General features: G+C 32.9%; 1 protein-coding gene across 1 annotated transcript in view; it reads left to right on the top strand.

Annotated features, from left to right (window-relative positions):
* The window catches only part of LOC129232805 (elongation factor 1-alpha), a 52,456-nt gene that overhangs the window by 5,992 nt on the left and 23,803 nt on the right, over positions 1–22,661 (top strand). Inside the window, exons 3-5 of the mRNA XM_054866906.1 lie at positions 500–679; positions 3,466–3,633; positions 11,250–11,529. Of these exons, the coding sequence (XP_054722881.1) occupies positions 500–679; positions 3,466–3,633; positions 11,250–11,529 (628 nt within the window). The remainder of the gene's footprint in view (positions 1–499; positions 680–3,465; positions 3,634–11,249; positions 11,530–22,661) is intronic.

Here is a 22,661-nt window from a genome sequence, read left to right as displayed (position 1 = left end):
AATCATGAAAATCTGAGACATCAAATCTGAAAATCTCCCCAAAATAGTGTTGATTTCATAGAATGACCCGTAAATATAATTAAAACATTCTAGTCACTTAATACAACTTAAGTAAGTTGTAAGTATATAAGTCTGTTGCAGACTTATAAAAAAGCTTTCTAAATTCTAACTGAAATTTTCTGCAAATAATTATTTTGCGTAATTCACCCTTGTGAATAAAGAATTAAATTTATATTCAAATATTAAAGAGGCAAAAGTGCTTTAGAGCATTTAATTTTTTTTACAATAGCATATAGTTCTTATTTTTCACCAACTGAAGAAACCGCCAAAACCATTATCACGTGTTTTAAAAAGTTATTTCTTCATTAACGTTAGTTTGAAAAAAAATTCTGCAAATGCCGTTCGAGCGTTCGTCCACATTATGCAAGACTGGTCTGTTGATAAAAATCTATCTTCTCCTATCTATGAATATGAGTTCATTGAATAATTTTTGTTACAGATGGGCAAAGGTTCCTTCAAGTATGCGTGGGTGTTGGACAAGCTGAAGGCAGAGAGAGAAAGGGGTATCACCATCGATATCACCCTCTGGAAATTCGAGACCTCCAAGTACTACGTCACCGTCATTGATGCCCCCGGGCACAGGGATTTCATCAAGAACATGATCACTGGAACATCACAGGTACTTTTGATTTCGTCCTCTTGGAAGTTTTTCTCTCAACTTAAATGTAGTCCTGTATTTTTCAATTTCACTCTGGCAATGTCCACGGGTGCAGAATATGTCCGATCCGTCAATCTAGGATCGGGGGAAATTTTGCAGATTAGATTTTTTTTTTAATTTTCTGATTTTTACTTCCTTTTACAAAAAAGGAAGTATTGTATTCGCGAAAAAATTTTCACTCAAAAATTGCCCTTAATTTCCATTTTGCTCACCCCCAAATGAATGTTGAGTTTTTTTTTCGATTCGACCACATGCGGAAAAGAGCCTAAGAATGTATAGACACGCGAAATATCCATTTTGACCATCACCGAGGTAATTACAACGACTTTTCTCGTCACGTCTGTATGTGCGTATGTGTGTATGTATCTCGCATAACTCAAAAATGGTATGTCCTAGAAAGTTGAAATTTGGTACATAGACTCGTAGTGGGGTCTAGTTGTGCACCTCCCCTTTTGGTTGCTTTCGGATGTTCCTAAGGGGGTCTTTTGCACCTTTTTGGGGGGAAATCATTGTTAATTTCGATGTAAACTCAAGTGGCGTTATAATTTGTCGGACACTTGGCGATATATCGCCAGTCTTTTGGTCGCCAACTTGGCGACAAATTTGGCGGAGTTTTTTTTTTTTTTTTTTTTTGTTTCAATTTGGCCATTGTTGGTGATATTTAGAGAATAAATATTGAATCACATTAAAATAGCGAATAAAGGGGAAATGACATTAAATTGGAGTAAAAGGAAGTCATGTGATGCACACATCAGCTCGTTTTCTTAAGCGTCTTTTGAATGCATTTTCTTTTGCATCGCCTCTCTTTATATTTTCATTAACTATTTGTTGGATAATAATTAACATTTAATAATAAATATTAGAAGATTTTAATTAAAACTTGCATGTTTTTGCTTAATTTAGTTTTTAAATACCTAGTTCTACATGTTACCAGTTCATTCTATTAGTTTTAAAGATGCATTTTTTTTTTTTTTTTTTTCAAAATTATCTGCACCTATAGTAATGAATGAATTTTTTATCTGAAACATAAAACATATTGTAAAGTTTTGGGGAAATTTTCATATAGATTGGAGGAAATGTTGGCAGTAAAAACATTTTCTGCACCCCTGGCAATGCTAGAGCATACTTGCCAACTCTCCTGTTTTTAACAGGAGACTCCCGTTTTTAAGATTTTCTGCGGTTTTCAATTTTTTCAGTCAATCGTCAAAATGTTTCACTTTTTTCTCAATAGATGGCACCCTTTTCTAGTCTGCCAAAGTCAGGGAATATCCAATTTGCTCATTAAGTAAAAATTAATTTTTTGGAAGCTTTCGACATTGCATGTTCAACGAAGCACGTGCTTTGCCGAAAATTGGTGCAGATTTCAATCTTTTTACATCTCGGAAATATTTTAATTATATTGAAAGTTTGAAGTTATTTTAACATGTGCTACCCTATACCTACTTATTTTACATTTTATTTTCATTATATATTGTTTTTTTTTTTTTTTTCAGATTTTAGTAATTTAATTTTTGTAGCTACTTTTTTTGGGTAGAGACTGGGGTGGGGAATGCACAAAACTAAAAGCAAATTCACTCCTTATGTGGTTTTTCTTTTGCAGTATGTTTGTCTTGCTGCTACCAATGAGCTTATATCTGCAAAAAATCCTCATGTCATTTAAAACTTAGTATTCAGTAATTCTGTTGTGAAGATATGTCGCTGGTGAATCACCTATGTACCCCTAGCGGAATCTCCTGTTTTTTTTCCTTCCGAGATTGGCACGTATGCCAGAGTGAAATTGACAATTATTTTCAATGAACAAATTCTGCGGGTTTGGCTTATTGGTTTTGCTCATGTTTCTAAAGCAATCATGATAGAACCTAGACTTTTTCTCTGAAATTTTATTTCTCAGAGACATAGGTTAATAATTTTCTTAAAGAATGAGTAATTAGAATGCAAAGCAAATGTTGAAAAAGAATTGAATTAAATTCTAGGTTGTGGAATCATTGAATAATCTTTAAGCTACAAATTTATGATTCTTGGGAATAGAATTTGAAGTGCTATATTTTGATATCCATTTTGGAGTGAATACCCTGATAAAAAATGATTTATTTGGGGCAAGATATCTTTTATGATCGCATTAAGATAAAGATTCTACATTGCATCTTCAACAAAGCACATGCTTTGCCTAAAATTGCAGCAGATTTCAATCTTTTTGCATCTCGCAAGTATTTCAATTATTTTGAAAGTTTGAAGTTATTTTAACATGTGCTACCCTATACCTACTTATTTTACATTTTATTTTCATTATATATTGATTTTTTCTTTCGGATTTTACTAATTTTTGTAGCTACTTTTTTGGTAGACTGGGGTGGGGAATGTACAAAATTTAAGCAAATCCACTAGTTATGTGGTTTTTCCTTTGTAGTATGTTGTTCTTGCTACTACCAATTAGCTTACCTCTAGTTGATCTTTTCTTTTTTTTTTTTTTTAGTAATTAAACTTTTGTAGCTAATTTTTTGGTAGACCGGGAGTGTACAAAACTTGAGCAAACCTACCATTCATTCTCTCCCATTTAATTTAAATATTAATGTTCATGTTGTTTGAAAAGCATATTTTAAAAATTCTGTTGTGAAGATATGTTGCCAGTGAATCATTTATATAGCTGTAGTGGAATCTCCTGGGGGTTTTTTCTTCGAAAGTTGGCATATATGATGTGTGTTCGCACGAACTTTCCGCTCATTGTGATGTCTCTTTTTCTTTCCTAGGCTGACTGTGCCGTCCTGGTGGTGGCCGCCGGTACTGGAGAGTTCGAGGCTGGCATTTCCAAGAATGGACAGACCAGGGAGCATGCTCTCTTGGCCTACACCTTGGGGGTCAAGCAGATGATCGTGGGGGTCAACAAGATGGACACCACAGAGCCCGCCTTCAGCGAGGTCAGTATTTCATTCTTTTTTTGTTTCCTTAAAATTATAGCGATATCGGGCCTGCTTGTTCTGTCTATTTTTCTAGTGGTTTCCTGGAGTTTAAGCATTTTCCCGGATTTTTTTTTTGTAAAGTATCTTATGGAAAATCGTCAATATGGCATACTTGCCAACTCTACTGGTTTTAACGGGAGACTCCCGTTTTTTGCTTCCATCTCCCGATTTCCCGTTTTTTACGGTTTTCTCCCGTTTTTGCAGTTTTTTCAGTCGATCATCAAAAATTTTCACTTTCTTCTCAATAGATGGCGCTCTTTTCTAGTCTACCTATGTCAGGGAATAAGAATTTTGCCAATTAATAACTCATTTAATAAAAATTAATTTTTTAGAAGCTATCCATATTGCATGGTCAACGAAGCATGTGCTTTGCCGAAAATGGCATCAGATTTCAATCCTTTTGCATCTTGAAATTATTTCAATTATTTTGAATGTTTGAAGTTATTTTAACATGTGCTACCCTATACCTACTTATTTTATAATGTATTTTCATTATATATTGATTTCCTTTTTTTTTTTTCGGATTTTGGTAATTAAATTTTTGTGGCTACTTTTCTGGTAGAGACTGAAGTATGTGCGAAGCTTTAAGCAAATTCACTCCTTATTATTTAGTTTTTCCTTAGCAGTATATTTTTCTTGCTACTACCAATTTGCCTTACATCTGCAAAAAATCCCCATTTCACTTTAAATTTAGTATTTATGTTATTTAGAAGCATAATTTAAAAATTCTGTAGCGAGGATATGTCGATGGTGAATCACCTATATACCTCTAGTAAAATCTCCTGTTTTTTTTTCCTTCAAAGGTTGGCAAGTATGATATGGGAATTTTGTGAAAATGAACCCCCTATGAAATGGTTTTTTACGACATACGTATTGCAGTAAGGGCTGGCAAGTTTCTGCCGAGGCAGTTAAAACCACTGGTAGAAACCGGTTAAAACCGGCATGGCAAAAAACACTTTCTGCCATATTTGCGGCAGAAACTGGCAAAAACTCACAGAATGACAAAAAATATCGTCATGCAATAGAAAGTCCATGGAAAAAATAATTATTAACCAAAGCACAATTTATTTACGATATTACCACAATTTAAAATCAAATGTTACCATTGTTTGGACCCTGCTGTTGCTTCTTAGAAAAGTTGGTTTTTAAAATCTAAACAGTTTCTCAATCTAATATGTACAAATGAGAAACTTTAAATATTCCTGCAATAGAAGAGCTAGCAGGCAATGCATGAAGGAACAAGCAATGTTTGAAACTTTCATCTGTTGTATTTTTTTAACTTTTGAGAAATAGGGCCAATTTGTTTTGCAAAGCTGTGACATTAGGTACAAAATCTATGTTAATACTGGCAAGTAAAGTTCTGGCACTTTCTTCTTGAAGCACACGATAATTTCGATCACAAACAATTCAGATGAAGCATAAGTTCTCTTCTTGAACTAAATCAAGGGCATTAGCATAGGATTTTATTTTTTTAAATGATGAAATGAAGTTTAATTTTTTAGTTTACTTAAACGAATATCATTAGCATTCATTTAAGTAATTAAAGATGCTTTTAAGTTTTTGCCAGTTTCTACCGGTTATAACCAGTTTCTGCCGGCAGAAAGCCAACCCTGATTGCAGTGTTCCAATTGCTCCGTAAAAAATGTCGAAACTCCGCGTTTCCCGGCTTATTGCTTTAAAACTTAAATTTTGCTATTTTATCATAACAAACATGTAAATAACGGAAATTAAAGGTGCTCATACCAAAAATTGAAATTGTTTATTAAAGAAAGTTCTATTTAAAAAAATGATTGTTAAAGCTCTTTGATTTTTATCCAAAAATCTAAACTACTCCACAAAATTATAAATTGTTCCTCAAAATCAGCACAGATGCTCCTCAAATTGTCTGTATTGAGTGATCAAGTCAAGCTTCACCGGGGAAATGCAGCCATTTCAAAACTCAACCAAAAACTAGAGAAATCCAAAGGATAGCAGAGATTTTTTTTAAAACTGAAAAGTAATGGGTCAGGGAAAATTTAAAAAAATTATAATTTGAAAGTGGTTTGGTTAAGTATTAAAATGTCTGTCATACATTGTTTTTTTAAATATCATGTGCACCTTTTTCAAATTGTTTGCTAGTTTGTTCCATACCGGGATTTGTTCCCCGAACAGAGTGGTAACTTTGCTTAAGTATACCAAAATTGAACAACAGTTCCAATGCTTGTTTAGCTCGATCATATCGAATCTAAAAATATTGCGATTTTCTAAATGTAGGCATCTAAAGAAAAAAACGATGAATAAAAGAGTTTATTCAAAATTAATTATCCTTTTTAGCATCGACGCTAAGTAGGGATAAACAGTTAAACATCGCACCCACCAGACGCTAAGTGGCGATAAGTTTCAAGTTGGTAACCCTATCTGAAGCTATCACCCCCCCCCCCCCCCCCATTCCTACTATCCTTTGCAGTTCTAAGTTCATTTCGCTGTAGATTATTGTTTAATAAATCATGAGCGGGGAGAAAAGTGCTTACGGACTTTTTCAGAGAAGTTTGCAACAACACTGCTGCATAAAACTAACAAGCAAAATTATAAACCAAACTGACTTTCAGCTGTTAATTTCTTTCATAGAAACCAACAACAAGCATTTTATTTATTCGGCTGGCCTTAGTAGTTATTTATCGCTTGCAGGAGCGTCACAAGAGAACCTCTTTTTTTTTTTTTAAGCATGTTATGTATGAGTTGATGCCTCTAATTAAACTTTAAAAAAGGTTCCAAACATTGTCGTTGGAAATATGCTGCGTTATTTTGATTTGAGATTTGCTCTTCCAATAAACAATTTGAAAGATCCGTTTTTGTTTTTGGTCGGGATTTTGTGAAAGGTCCGTTTTGGTTGATCGGATTTTTGTGAAGGGTCCGTTAACGTACCCAAATTTCCTCTGGCCAGACCCCTGTATTAGCTGCAATTATTTCGAATAAAACTCATGAAGAATCCTGAATAGATTAACTGAGACATTTATCATTTGCAAGGGTAGCCCGGAAGCAGTTTTTTCTCTTCATTATTTTTTCATTTTAGGTAAAAGTAAAGCTATGATGCTAGGATAATGGGTTTGCTGAATTTTTTTAAATTGGTTTCTGAAATTCTTTGTTGATGTGTAACATAGTCCATTGTGTTCAATGGCTTCTTCCTTAAAAGCGCCATGATGTCTTTGTGGTATTCGTGGTTGTCAAAAAGGAAGTAAATGAAACAGGCTTGATGTGTGGGTGAGGTGCTCGCATTTCTTGCGAGCAGCTCAATCTCAAGCACACACCGAAAAAAAATTCTGATTTTTTTAATGTTCCAAGAAAGAATGCTTAGGATATTATAATAGTGTTAGTGTTGTTCAGTATGATTAAAATGTGATCCGGATCTCTGATCACCTGATGATTTGTGTTTTATGACTGGCAATACACTTCCCTTCATGTTAGATTTGTGCAGTAATAAAATTAAAGTTCAAAACATTTTAAGCGCTTATAATTTTGTAGTGGACTTGCTGATGTTATTAATGTTCATAGCTGCCAAATTGTACGATTTAGCCGTACATTTTGTACAGTCTTATGGCAGATTTGTATGAGAACTGCACTCTTTTTTTTTTTTTTATTGGATACAGCTTGGAGAACATTTTAATCTGTAGGAACTTACAGAAAAGTCAGCACCTTTTAAAAGTTAAAGTTAAAAGAAATGAAAGTTTATTTATTTGCTTATTTAATTTATTTCTTGCTTATAGAAGCACAGATCAAATAAAGGTAGAGATTTGAAAATGTTATTATACTTTAAATTTTTTTTCTTTATAATGGCCAAAAAAGCCAACGCATACATTGTAAGATTTTTTATGTTGGCAGCTATGAATGTTTTAATATGAAACTAGCTATTATTTGGCAACCTTGAAATTCTTTATAGTGGTTAGGTAAAAGCAATTGCTTTGAATGCACTGGTTGTCAAGTATTTCAGTTTGAAAAAAGACTTTCGAAATTGTATTTAATGAACAGATAGCTGTTTGTCAGAGGTAAATGATGATCACATTGTTCTATCTTTGATTCATACCATGAAAAGAAAAGCTTACTGATGCCTCTTGATTATTGCTTTATTTTGTGTCAATTTATTTTAATACCGAAGAATGAATCTAAAATTTTAATATTTTAGTTATAATTAAATTAGTCTGCATTTCGTGGAATTGCTCCTTAAAAATAGCAATACTATGCAGCTCTGCAAAGAAGTTATTTTGCTCTGCATTTCTCATTTGCTCTTAATTCTGACCAGGCTTACCAAAGATTTTAACAAATTCCCGACCTGATCATAGTAGTAATATTGCAGTCCAGCTCCGAGATAGAATAAAATGTCTTCCTTGGCGTTCAAAACCTGCATACAAAAACGATGGGAGTGTCTTCATTTTGGTTTAGCATCAACAATTATATTGCAATCCCAACGACAAATTTCTCACTTGTTCAATGGTGAGAAATGCTTCAGTAGCAGAACTAATTTAATTCAAAATTCCTGCTGCTGACCAGGCTTACTAAAGATTTTAACAAATTAAATTTACTTTTATTATATTTTGCTAGTTTATTATTACTGCTAGGTTCTTATCATCTACAGCTGCACCTAAGACTTTAATTATTTTTTTTAGTGATTGTGTGAGTGGCAATGTTTAAATTTATTTTTCTTGATGGAATGAAAGATTCCGGAATAGCGAAAAGTCAAGCAGCATTGCTGCATCACCTTTTCTTTCTGAAATATCTCGATCATCCTAAGTAATATTTATTTCTGACTTTATGTTAAATGTTACGTTCGTGTGTTGTAATAAATGTTCAGTATAGTTATGCAAGTATATTTTATTGCAAATTCACACTAAAGAGTAAGCGGCTTTACAAGCTCTTAAAGTTATGTAGCCCGCCAAGCTCAACCAATTACAAGTGTGTAAATATGGGAAATTAGATTTTTATACTCAAAGCATGACAATGTTTAAAGCTGTTTTATTAATTTAAAAAATACTCATTTTTAATCGAGTGTTTAAAGGTCTAGTGTGACCAAGCTCAAAGATGATTTTAGATTAGACGTTGAATTTTCTATGTTGATTTTATTACGAAACACTGAGCTACTCCGCAAAACTTATAAATGCTCCTCGAAATCGCCACAGATGCTCCTCAAATAGTTTCTTCATGGTTGGAAACCCTGAATTAATAATAGCTCTTTTTTGAAGACCTAATTTAAAAGAATAGGTTCTTAGCGAGTATGAGATTTTGCCGAAATTTCAATAAGAGAAATTTTGTTGGCATTGAGCCTCGTCTCAGAGTGATACTATATTTCTCAGGGTTCGTACGCTCCTTCAAAACTCCTCCAATACTCCTTCATTCAAGACTTTTTGGAAGGGCCCTTCAAACTCCTTCATTTTAGTTCTAACTCCTTCTTTTTTAGTCCAAGGCTACATAATTTTCCACTTTGACAGTAACATAAAATTCTTTGATCGACAGCTAAACATCGTCACAAGAGCAAAGGTATACGGAGGATTTTGATGTAGTAATTTTGTATATATTTTTCATAAAGATGTGATTTACAAATTAATCACAGAAGTCATAATTTTTAAGGTGAAAATATTATTAGATGACTAAGACATTTCATAAGTGAAGTAAAACATGCTTAAATGGTGCTTGGCTATTTTTTCAAGTTTTATGATTATTGTTTTTTCCTCCACTGCACTCTCGGCAGCAAAAGTCAGTTTAAGTTTTTTAAATATTTAAAGATACATAAGTAGAAGTACTATATTAAGTGATTGTGTTAAAAAAAAAAAAAAAAACAATTTTTTAGTAAATCGCAGTTGTGATATTATAAAAAGCCATCCACATCTGCAAGTGATGTCATGCCTTGAGGGGGATACGGGTTCATGAAATTGTGACAAAGGGAACAGAGAGGGTGACAAAAAGTGACATCAGTTAGTAATCACTAGCTGCGTCGCCCAGCTTTGCACGGTCCACCTCGAAAATAAAAGTTATGTCAAGTGACGCGAGTTCAACACTCAGGCTTGAACCAAAAAAAGTCAGTGTAGTTTTGCGGCAGATTGCGGAAAACCCCCCAAAAAAGTAAACAATTTAAATCCCCTGATTACAGGAAAAGCTTCAAAACAAAAACAAGAATTTTACCTGTTCGTATTCGAGAAAAAGAAATGGCAACAGATCTTTCATCTCAATGATTTTCTTCACGCATAGACTAATAATAAGAGTAGACCGAGCTTTTTCATTCTTGCTGATGAAGAAAATTGGTTCATAGATGTATCACGTGACTAGTGGAAGGGCTTGGCGAAGACTTTGGCAGCATGGTTGCTAGATGGCAGCATTATCTATAGTTTGACACTCGACATGTATTTTAAGACAATGTGTTTTCATTAAAAAAAAAATTTCCAAGTGCAGAGATTGGACTGTTTTTTTTTTTTTTTTTAGTTATGCATTATTTTGACACTAGTAACAGTTTTCAGTCACTTTTATTTCATTCGGAACTACTACGTCAGCGTTGGCGTAAACGTAATGGCGTAAACGTTTTGCGTTAACGCAAAAATGTACACTAATCGGTATCTTAAATTGAAATTGAAGGTAAAAATCTTACCATTTGCCTATTTTTTTTTTGGGCGCTTGAATATTTAATTGCTTAGAGAGTTATTGAAATTGACTAAAGAAAATGCACAATACGATCTAAACGAAAAACTCACTATATTAACAAAATATTTGCAACTTAGAATAACAAATTTACAAATCGGACTCCGTAAAAGATCATTCTTCCGTGTTTCATCAATTTTATTTATTTTATTTCGATCGTCTGCTACGATCAACGCCCGCTGTTGCTAGGATATCCACCAGTCACATGGTTTGGTTTATGAACAGCAAAAGGGTTGCCATAGCTCGGTCTATTCTTATTATTAGTCTGTCTTCACGCTGTAAATTTTAATAAAAGCGTTCATCTGGAAAGTTGAGTTGAAGCACTGAATAATAATTTGAATGGAGGAAAGCCTTCGAAAAATATGGATTTTATTTTGAAATCTAAGAGTCATAATTAATAATTTTTAATTGATATCTCCGCTCATTATTATCGGAGGATTATGTTAAATAGCCGAACATGAAGACGGGAAGATGACCTGGTTCGATGGTCAGTTCACTGTCGTTCGGGAGAAGAAGCTTGGACATAGATAGATACTCAGATTTTATATGTATGAGATAATAATGTGACGAGGAGTAGTAAGGTGAAGTGTGACACTTTGTGACAAAGGGGAAGGGAGTCAAATATATTGAAAACACAAAGTGACATCACTTAAGGTTAGCCCATTAGTACAATGTACATGTGACAAGAAGAGGAGTAAGATAAAGTGTTACACTTTGTGACAAAGAGGAAGGGGGTCAAACATGTTGAAAAAAAAGTGCAACATCATTTAAGGACAGCCCATTAATACTCTTGCAAAATCTCATTTTACTCCTTCAAAACTCCTTCATTTTATTTCTGAAATTGAGTATGAACCTTGTTTCTTAATAATGTGAATCTGAAAATTCAAATTTTTTATGGAATGTTTCCGTTGCAGAACCGCTTCGAGGAGATCAAGAAGGAGGTGAGCGCCTACATCAAGAAGATCGGGTACAACCCGGCCACCGTACCCTTCGTCCCCATCTCCGGGTGGAACGGGGACAACATGCTGGAGCCCAGCCCCAACATGCCCTGGTACAAGAGCTGGCAGATCGAGCGCAAGGGCTCCAAGACTGAGGGCAAGACCCTGCTGCAGGCCCTGGATGCCATGGAGCCCCCCTCTAGGCCCCTCGACAAGCCCCTCAGGCTGCCCCTGCAAGATGTATACAAGATTGGAGGTGAATTTTTAGAGAAGATACAGATTCTAGTTCCTTTATTTTAATTTCAAGTCCCTGACAGTTTTGTCTTTTAAAATTGAGTTTTGTTTCATCTTCAGGGATGAGATTTTTCCGGTTTTCTCTAACCTTTCCTCTTTTTTTCCCCTCTTTCAAGCCTCATAACTAAAGTAGGAGGCCGTTATAACGCCGACCTATATAACGCAATTCTCTATAAACCGGTTCTGAAACTTGAAAAATTGCTCTGTTTTGCTTTGCAAACATAAAAATGGTTAGGCAAATTAAATTTTGAAAGTTTTCCTCTTTCCATCTTAATTCAAAGGTTTTAAGTTTAAAATGAGTAATCATAATAAGCAGAAAATACCAGATGGCTCTTGAAAATGCAGCTGTTATGCAAACCATGAAGCTTGCAGAAGTGCAGGATTTTCATTGTGAAGCATATTTATTTGAATAACTCATTGTAGTATTGGTGCTTTAAAACGCATTGCAGATAAAATTCATTCTGAAGTGCTAATATAGAGACATATTCTGAAGGAAAGCTTCTGTAAATTTCTGTTGTAAATTTTTACTTCACAAATAAACCTATTTTTTGAAATTTGCGTTTGCATTTTCAAAACTATAAATTCAAATGCTTTTACTTAAAATATATTTTTCTATGAAAAAAAAAGGTAAAAATTGACATTAAGGCTCTTCTATACCGTCCATCTTGGATTTCGACGCTAATGCTTTCTCTACGGGAAAATCTGCTACCTGTGCAAAGCATAACACGAGAAATTACTGGAATATTTTCATGCGGTTTGTTTTAAACGATGGCTATGACACAGAACTAGATTTGCGCTTTTTTATTTTTTCTGTAATTATTTTGAAATTTTTTTAATAGCATTTTAAAACTTTAAACGACTATTTTAACACGTTTGAAAAATGATATGGAAAAACTGAAAAAGGAGCGCAAGAGATTGAACTTTTCTCTTTAAAAACATATTTTGAGTTTGTTTCTGAGACAATTTGTTCTATTGATATTCTCCACGGAGTAAAGCCTTGTTTTCGAAAAATTGTGAAAAACTGCGAAAAACACGCCTTTCACCAGACCACACCCATTTCCTCCCACTTTGAGGGACCACTTTCTCTTCTCCCCCAGGGTCTTCAGGGTCTTGCTGCTCTTCCGCTCTGCCTCAATGGCAGGCAATAAATTCTGAATCCCTACTAATGACCATTCATTCTTTGTCGTTTTTGTGTGATGGTCTTGTGACTCGACGACATCCGTCCTAAAAAGAAAACACATTTTTTTTCTTGTTTCGATTTCTTCGATAGGTTTTTGAAGTTATTTGGGTGATATATTTTTCAATGCTGTTTTAATATGAGTACACCGTTTGAATGTAGAAGTTATTTTGTTTAAAGAATCTGCGTAAGTTACTGCATCTTATAATGGGAAAAAATGTGAGACTTGAAGCATCTGGATCAAAGCGTTTGAACCTTTCTACACACAGAAAAAAGAATAGAGGACAGAACCTGAGAGCATGGCGTGAAAGGTAAGCAAAACCATTTATTTTATTTTATTTATTGTTTAATTTTTGTAATTTGATAATTTAGTGTCTATAAGAAAGTGACATAACAATGATGAAATATTATTCATGATATTTTTTATTGTCCTAAGTTTTGTACATCTGAGCTAGAATGACGTAAGTCCAAAAATAGTTATTTTCTGTTTATTAGTGCATTGTATGTCGAAGCTTATTTCGCATTGAGCAATGAGAATGTAATTTCTAAAAAATAATCCTTTTCAATTTTTTATAAGGGATAAAACAGCGCTTGTGCCATCCTTTGCAAGGGCCAGAAAATGTTTTTCCCTTCCCTGTAAAATTATCATAATGTGACTTACGTGCTTCTGGCTCTGAGATTCAGAGTTGTGGTAATTAATTTTACAAATTTGCTGGACATTGGAGTTTAGTTTCAAAACATTAGTATAATTACATCAGAATTAGTGGGTAAATTTAAGTTAATTCCAATTGTAAAACTGTTCTTAAATAAAACTTTTTTTAAACGAAAAATGAAACATTTTCCTATTTAAGATTATTATTAAAAAATCATTTTCTGCTCATTAAAAAATGCTATAGTGCACAATTTTTCAATGATATTTGCATTGTAGTCTGAGTTGATGAAATAATGTCAAATTTTTTCTTTGTAATTTTAATTTCTTAAAGCAGATATTTGATGCATTTATACAAATTTCTAATCAGGAGTCCAGGCATAAATATTTTTTTACCAAATCAAGATCGTACGACAACGAAAAATAATCGATGACCTTAAAAAACTTTTTCAAAAATAAAATAAATAGCCATAATCATTCTAGACAGATTGAATGTTGTTACTACCAGATTATTTGAAAATAATTTAGAAAAATTATTGTTTTTTTTTTCTACGCATTATCAGAACCAGAATTTTAACGGTCTAAGAAGTCTGTGCAAAATCCCATAAAAAAGGAAAAAAGAAAAAGCATTAAAATAAATACAATTATAAAGATACTACAAAACTGTAATTGTTTTATTTCCCAAATTTGCATATACTTCTGTTAAAAGATGTTTCCTAGGAGAAATGAAGATTCCTTTCAAAATCAAAAGTTTAAATCCTGGAGTTACATTTATTATAAAAAGCAAAAATTAAATTATTTTGTAAAAAAGACCAATTTCTAATAAATTCTAAAATGTAAAAAGTAATCAAATAACAAAGTATTTTTTATAAAAGGAAAAATACTGTGATATGGAAGAAAAAAAAGGACACAAAAAATGTGCATAAATGGGAAAAATAATCCCATCAAAATCAGTTGCACACTATGCACAGTACTTACTTATATCCTTTACTTTATTTAGTGCCAAATATCACGAACTTTTAGCTGGATCAAATGACTCACATTTTTTTGGGTTATATTGTTATTTTTTTTATCAATTCGAAAGAATTATATGCCTTTTTTATTTAGATACTTATTTTTTTATTAAGTTATAAATTAAAAAAAATTTTGCCGAATACGGCGATTGCAATTTACATCTCGATATGAAATTTGCAAAAAGATAAACCAATTCACTCAAAATACACTAGTCACATCAGGAAAAGTGTCTAGTAAATCATGCAATTTTACGCCCCTGAGTGTATGTGCAGTTGAATGAGATTAATCTGGCGATTTTTCATATTCCGCGGAGATTATTCATAATTGCCACTAAAGTTGGAAATATTTATCAAACATGTTCCTTGTCTTGTAGTGGTGAATGTTGTAAAAGTCCATAACTTTACTAAAAATCAGGTCAATTTGTACAGAAAAATATTTCTATATTGAAAAATTTTTTCAATATAGAAATATTTTTTCTCTTCTGGGAGGATCAGATATCACACACAACGATATCTTTGAAAATCAAGTTTAGTAAAAACGTTGGTAATAATTCTGAAAGTCACAACAGAATGAGTCTGAATAGGTTATTTTATAAGAAATTGCTTTTTTTAGAATATTTGCTTAGTTTGCTTTTTGTTATGGAGTCTTTCTGCGCAGTGTATTTACTTTCAGATCTTTAATTTTACAAGACTTGGATGTTATCTAGAATTACTAAATATGTAATTAAATTTGAAGTTCTGTTTTGTTAAGATAAAAATTATATAGTTAATAAAATAAACTTTATTTTGTGTTTCGCAGTATTAAACATTTTGTATTTTTCAATGCCTTTTACGACATAAATTATGAAATGAAAGTTATGTACTAAACGAGGCACTTTTCAGTTTTTTTTCATTGAAACATTATTAGAAATTTTAATTGCAACCAAGACATTTTTCTTTTCTTAAACGATTGAGTTTTTTTGTGTTGCTTGAAAATGTTCAATTTTTGTAATTAAGATCTCATTACTCCACAAATTATCCTAATTTATTGCATTCTCCACGATGCAATATATATATATATATATATATATATATATATATATATATATATCATATAATTCCCTGAGAGAGCGTTTCACAACCGCGTAATATGCAGTGTGAACACAAATGATAGGCTCAATTTCAAAAAATCATATTTTTAAAATTACTTTACATATTCCAGTCAGTGATACATAAATTTCAAGAGAAATGTACCCAGTTCTTTTTCTTTTTTTAATTTCAATCACACAAATGTGCAATGCGTGAGCACCGTGTGCAAAATGTTCAATAATAAATATTCAAAGTTCTTTTGTTACACGACATCATTATCACGTGATCTGTAATTCGGATCGCTCACATTTTGGAGCATCGAAGTATATGGTTCGTAATGCCTGCAAATATGCACTCTCGAAGCTTTTATAGTATTTTTGGCATCGTCGCTGACGTAATTCTATAAGAATTGCCCGTGGCATGTGGAATGATCTGGATTACATATTATATGTTTGTCATGTAAAACAAATCTCATGCATCGAACATTTGTAATATCGGTAGCGCACTCAAGACGGGTGCAAAGGGGCATATGCATCACCTAGGACTTTGCGATATGCATGCACTGTCTGAGTTATCAAAATTGGTGGAAATACCAAAAACGAACGGAGGAGTTAGGAGGAGGGTTATATTTCAAAATATTTAATGTGGGTAAACTTCCAAACTTTCATGAAAACGTGCTTCAGACATTTTCCCATGAGAAATACTTGATAGAAACTATCAAATATTGCTGTATTAGAAATTCGATGTTTTCTACAACTATAAACGAAAAGTGATACTTACTTTTTAGCTGAAAATCATACGAGGAAAGAGTGTAGGGATGACCAGCATCTAACAAGCATTTTGTGTGATAGTCTAGCATCGCAGAAAGATAAGGCATTGGCACCCTTGATTGCTTTAAACTTTAAAAAATAGGTCTTATAATAACTTTTTCTCCCTCTTCTGCTCTCTTATTTAAAAATAAATTTTTAATCAAATGTTAGATGCTCATATTTTATATCGTCAAGAAAAATTGAAAAAACACCAAGCATTCAACTACATATTTTAATCGTAATGGAAAAGGACCTCATTCGTATTCCACGTGAACGAAAATAAAGCAGAAATACTAAAGGAAAACTTTTTTAAAGTTTTGTAGGATTGTAGCATATTTATATTTTGGTCAAGGAATTACAGCTGCGGAACTACTAGCACAACAGAATTGATTATAGAAGTTTTGCAAGAGTGTGAAGTAGATATTTTTCAGACATTGTCATTAACTTAAATTTTTTTTAGTCAATTTGCCTGTTGCAGCATGCACTATTGATTTTTTTTTATTTTTATTATCAGTGAAATGCTAAAAAAATGTTTCCTTTAACATGTTTCCCTTCGCCATACTGGGTTGATAAAATTAGAATTTTTATTATATCCTCCTTGAATGTACGCGCATCTTTTGAGCCCTTTTTTTTTAATGCCTATTCTGTTTTCGTCAGTTATTAAATGGATTTTAACAATTTTCCAGTGCATAATTCACCGGTTTTGGGATATTGATCTCTATTATTTTTAACACTCCATTAAGAAATTCAAACCCTAAGCAGTTTTAAATCGAATGAAAGAAGTGGAAATACCTTTTTCGTCGGACTGCAATCTATTGTTTCCACTTCATATCATGCAACTTGATTTTATGTTATGTTATTAGGCAATTTTTATTACTTACTCCTTTCTTCGAATTGAAATGTTGCGTTGAAAACCCGAGTACGGTCAAGTACAACAACTGATGTGAAATAATACATTCAAGGAACGGGAATATATTTCAAACTTGTAGCATTGGGGAATTGATAGAATTTCAGTCATGGCAAATGACTAATGTCTGAGAATAACATCCATATTTATAGTGGAACAGGAACAGATAAGTAACAATGTTTTAGTTTTTGTTAGTGATAATTCTTGAAATTGCGTCTTTTATCTCAATGACGATTATACACTCCCCTCCCCCCCCCCCCCCCCCACAACATAAATTTCTGTTTCTGCCCTCCGCCCCTGTTTGTAACTGAACTTAGATCATTGAGACAATCATTCTCAATGGTCTAAGTAACTGAAAAGGGGGGGGGGACCCTTGGAATGCTCCTGTTCATACTCACGTATCACTTATGGTGATATGTGCAGTAGTTTGGAAAATTCGATTTTTAAACATTGGGTTCATCATTTGTGCCCAACATGAACGATATTTAAATTTAGATGATTACTAACGAACTTGAATTTATTTTATAACAGTTTTTTTTTCTCTCTCTCTTTTTTTTCTGCCTTCATTTTTCAATTTCATTTTCTACGCATTCTACAATTTTATAATTTACAGAATAAGTTGATTTCCTGACACTCTTCTATCACACTTTGGCGGGAGAACTTGAGTGGACAGCTGTCTTGATTCCCTACTCTTTTCGCTGCTTTCGCTGAATACCGATTTCTCGGAAATGCAGTCAGCTTGAAGGAGAAACACTTTGAAACGAAAACACGTGTTCACTTATTGCTCTGGGATGATTCCCGTAATTTGGATTGGGATACTAATCACTACCACACTACCAAACAAAAGTTGAGTAGGCTCCTGGCAAGAAAGCGCCGCGGGTGAATATTGAACTATCAACTGCCACTTGTCACTGTCAGGAAATTAGCGGATCTTTCTTTGAAAAAAGATCTTCTCTGTTTACGGTGGTAATCTTTCTCTACATCACATCCCCCATTGCTAGGTTCAGTGTGAATAACTACATAACCACATGCATCAGCTTTTCTGCTTTAGATTCTGAAAAAGTTTGGAAAACAAGTTTGAATCAGAATTGAAAGAATTGTCAATTACATGTGTGTGGGGGGGGGGAGACAATGAGCGTATTTTTTCCCCACTTAGGGATTTTTTTTTAAAGGTTCGTGCTACTTGAAGCTTTTATGTGAGGAGGAAGAGGGGGCACATAAGGACTTTTTTTTTTCATTTCTTAATTTCTCCAAAATATCAATTGTTTAGAACAAAATTGTCCGCAAAATTTTAATTAGATTTTTTTTTTTTTGTGTGTGTGTGTGGTTTGAATTTTTTAAGAGTTTTTAATAAATTATTTATTTAGTTTCGGGCAGGCATCGGCAAGTAATTTTTGTTGTAGTACAGACAATTTTGAAAATGTTTATCGATATCCAGAAAAAACTGTTATTCTACACTAACTATTAAAAGTTAATAAGTCAGTATAGCAACTTCTTTAATATGAAATGAAATATATGCATATGTACCAATTAGGGGAATGCACAGAAAGTTTGGAGCTTGTTTTGTATGATAGAGGATTTTTTTTTTCAAGCTGCTTAGAGTTTTAGGAAATTCTAATTTCTTCCTCAAAGAGTTAGGCATTTGATAAAATAAATCTAAATGAAAGAAAACTAACTTTTCGATGTAAGGCTCTGCATTTTCACCATCATAATAGCATATTAAAAATTGTTCGTGTTTAAAGAAAATAAATAAAATGAAGTAGTGACATTCTTTATGATACCTCATAAAATAATTAAATAATTTCAAAGTGCTGCATAAAATTCCTTCTCCTTCATCTCATTATTTAATTAAGGTAAACACACAACTAGTGGCCAGTGCTTCATTAGTGGCCACTTCAAGATTTATATTTAAACAAATAGGATTCCAGATCTCCCGATGAACTCAAAATTGCATCAAATGTGCAGGCGGCAGTATCTCCTGCACGTTTGAATCCATTATGAAACCTGGAATCCTATTTTTTCAAACAGAAACCTTGAAGTTGCCACTACACTGAAGCACTCTGAAGCACTGGCCGCTTCTAATGTCTGGTGTGTTTACCTTTTGTAGGAATACTTTAAAATCTGCTTATGATTTTGACTAAGTGAACATTTCTTCTTTAAAAAAGTAGTGAAGGTAATATGTGCACATGGTAAACTGAAAGGCAATAATCCGAAAGTAAATGATAAAAACAAGAGATTGTACATTAATCATTGCAATTATTGTATTGTTACCTATTAAAACAAATAACTAAATACTTTAAATATCGTTTACTTGTCTAACCAAACACCTGTACACATAAAAATTTTAACGTTATTTGGGAAAATTTCGAATATGCTTGTATCGGAACTAACCTCGGTGTAAGAGAGCAGAGCTTAGTAGAATATATGATTTACGGTCATATATTTGGTAAATAGGGAATCCCTGCTCGTTGTGTTGCTATTATATAAATGCATATTCAAACTAATTCAAATGTTTGTTTAAAAGCTTTTTGATTCTGGTTCCTTACATATAAGGATTTTCAAGACAACCAACTGCATTCAGGTAGTTTTTTAATGTGTTTCTTCAATGAATTATCTGTATTTTACCGAAATTAAGGTATATTATAGTATGAAAACTTGTTTGGACATATTTTGAGTTTCATTCGTTCATTTTGACCCAGTGTTTTATTATTGTTGTTATTATTATAATATACTAAACTTCTTTTTTTACATATTGCAGGAAAACTGTTAACGAAACGCCAATTCTGTCACACACGACGCCTGTAAGACCACCTTCGGAAAATTTTGAACTTAGTGGAAGACGCATAATTGATGTCCCTTTTTTTCTTAAACAAATGAAAGAAATGAACTCTCATAGCCCTATGGCTTGCACATTTTCTGACATGGACATTATTTCGGAAGAGTTGCAAGGTTTTAGAAGTGGCTTGAAATTTCGCTGTAGAATGTGCAATATAACTAAAACTGTATGGACTGACGCTGGGGATAAAAAAAACATAAATGCAGAAGCAGTGGTTTCTATAATGAGTATTGGAGGAGGCTATTACAATTTGGAAGAAATGTTCTCTTGCTTGAATATCCCTTGTATGTCACAAGTTACATATATTAAAGAGCATGCAAAAGTTTCCAATGCATGGGAAGCAGAAGCATTGATGTCAATGGAAGAAGCTGCACTAGAGGAAAAAAAATTAGCCATTGAAAGAGGCGACGTCGATAATGAAGGAGTGCCTTTTTTTTCTGTTGTGGTTGATGGAAGCTGGGCCAAGAGATCTTATCGAAAAAATTTTGCCTCATTATCTGGAATGGTAAGTCTATATTGCATCATATTACTTTCCAGGTGAATAAAATACAGTAGAGTCGCTATTATCCACCCATTTTAACTTAATCAGTGCAACATCTATAGTTAGATAATCATATTTCCGCCCGCTCCCGTCTATAACATCAATCCTTATCCGCGGTTTCCGTGCCACCTTATTCCGTGGATAATCTGGAGATTACAGTAATGTTCATGTTAGAACTAAATTTATGTTTCAAATTCACAAAACAATGACGTAATTAAAAAATAATAACAATAATAATAAAAAATTGATAAATAAGTAAAATTTGAATAAAATTAATCTGAATAAACTAAATTAATTCCAGCTTAGCTGCAAATTTGGGATTTGTTGAGTAGTAAATTGAAACATCAATTTTTTGATACACATAGAGGGGAAAGGGGGGGGGGCACATGTTAACATTTTTTTTCTTTTCTTTATTAAAAAAAATATTTATATCAATTCCTCAGAGTAAAGATGACCATACGATTGAATAGTCTTTTTTTTGTGCCAAAGTCAAATTTAAAAAAAAAAAAAAAGTTATGGAATTTTTAAAAAATGTCTTCAATTGTTCAAATGTGCCCCAACAGCGGAACATCATCTACTTTAAAATTTATTCTCAAAAATAAATAATTCTTAATTAAATTTAAAAAAAAAAACATTGTCATTCATTTACTTGAATGTTCATACAATGGTTTACAGTAATAAGTTTAGCTTATTACTTTGCTTCAATTACGTTTTTTACGGAAGAAGACTGATAAAACTGCATCAGTATCTACTAAAACGAAGAAGCTGTCGTCACAGGAACGTAAACTGGCTCCTTGCTCTAAAAATTTGGTCGAGAAGTATTACTGGTATTGCCATTTCTTGAGATTTTTTAAAGATTTTTTGCTGGATGTTATCCAAGTAGAACATCCCTTGTTCACATGTACCCCGTTCTCACGTGTGCCCCTCTTTTCATTTCTATGTTTTTTCGCAGTGAAATTGAGAACTTACATTTTATAGTTTTAGCTATCGTAACCATGTGCTTAAAATGAAACTAGACTTCTATTCAGCATGGTGATTATATTCAGCTGTGGCAAATGCAGAGGGGCGGCTACTTTGAGACTGCAGCCACCCCCAGATCAGAAGTAAACTTTTTTTAGCAGTAGCAATTACAGAAAAAAAAGTACACGCAGAAAAAAATTCAGAACTGAAAAATTTTGATTTGCATTTAAATCACTGTCGTTATTTGAAATAATAAATGAATACAAATTCCTTTCTACTTTGAAGTTACGGAATAGAATGATACTTTTGCGTCCTATAATTCGGGCAAATCTAAACTGGCACCCTAATAATGTTATAATTAGGATCTGCGTAATCTTCACAATGCTTCCAGGTTAGGCTTGCCCAACTATAATTGTGGGAGTGAATAACTCATAACTCCATATCCTGAATAATAATGATTAGGATTTTTTGGATATTTATACGGGGAAGTCGTGCTGTCACTGTCGTCAAAGTTATCTCTTTCGTGTCTCCCTTTGGAAACTTGTAGCTTCAAGGATATTGAGATACACTCCCCTCCCCAGTTTTTCTTTCAGAAAGGGGGGGGGGAGAAAAATGAGAAAGAAAATTGAAATATTCGATAGTAATAAATGAACAAAGGAAGTAAAAGTGACAGAAGTTTATTTTCCGAAATTTTGAAAGAAAATGCAAACTTTAAAAATTATTTAGAAACATCCATAGTTCTTTGTTACTATTTACCTAGTTGAGGGCCGCCGAAATGTACGTTACGAACAAAAGTTTAAATGAATAAAAAGTATTCAAGCGCAGTACAAAACTTTGACAAGCTTCTGTTTAATAAATAATTAAATAGATATATAAACATAGTTTCCTAAGGACCGCGGACATATTAGAATATGTTAGGCAACAAAACCGTTTGCTGACTGTTGCTATTAATTTAAGAAAGTTATAAAAGAAGCGAACTGTAGAGGACGGCGTAGGTAGCTATTACAGAAACTTCAATATAAAATCAAATCAGCTGGCTACAAATGGCAGTTATTTTCATATTAGTAGGCGTTTTTACATGTAATGAAACCAATTAGGTTGTTAGTTTTTTAAAAAATTCAAGGAGAGTCATAG

This window comes from Uloborus diversus, unplaced genomic scaffold (assembly GCF_026930045.1).
Source record: "Uloborus diversus isolate 005 unplaced genomic scaffold, Udiv.v.3.1 scaffold_14, whole genome shotgun sequence".
Taxonomy (NCBI): domain Eukaryota; kingdom Metazoa; phylum Arthropoda; class Arachnida; order Araneae; family Uloboridae; genus Uloborus; species Uloborus diversus.
The sequence above is the reverse complement of the archived record's forward strand: the minus strand, read 5'-3'. Positions and strand labels throughout refer to the sequence as shown.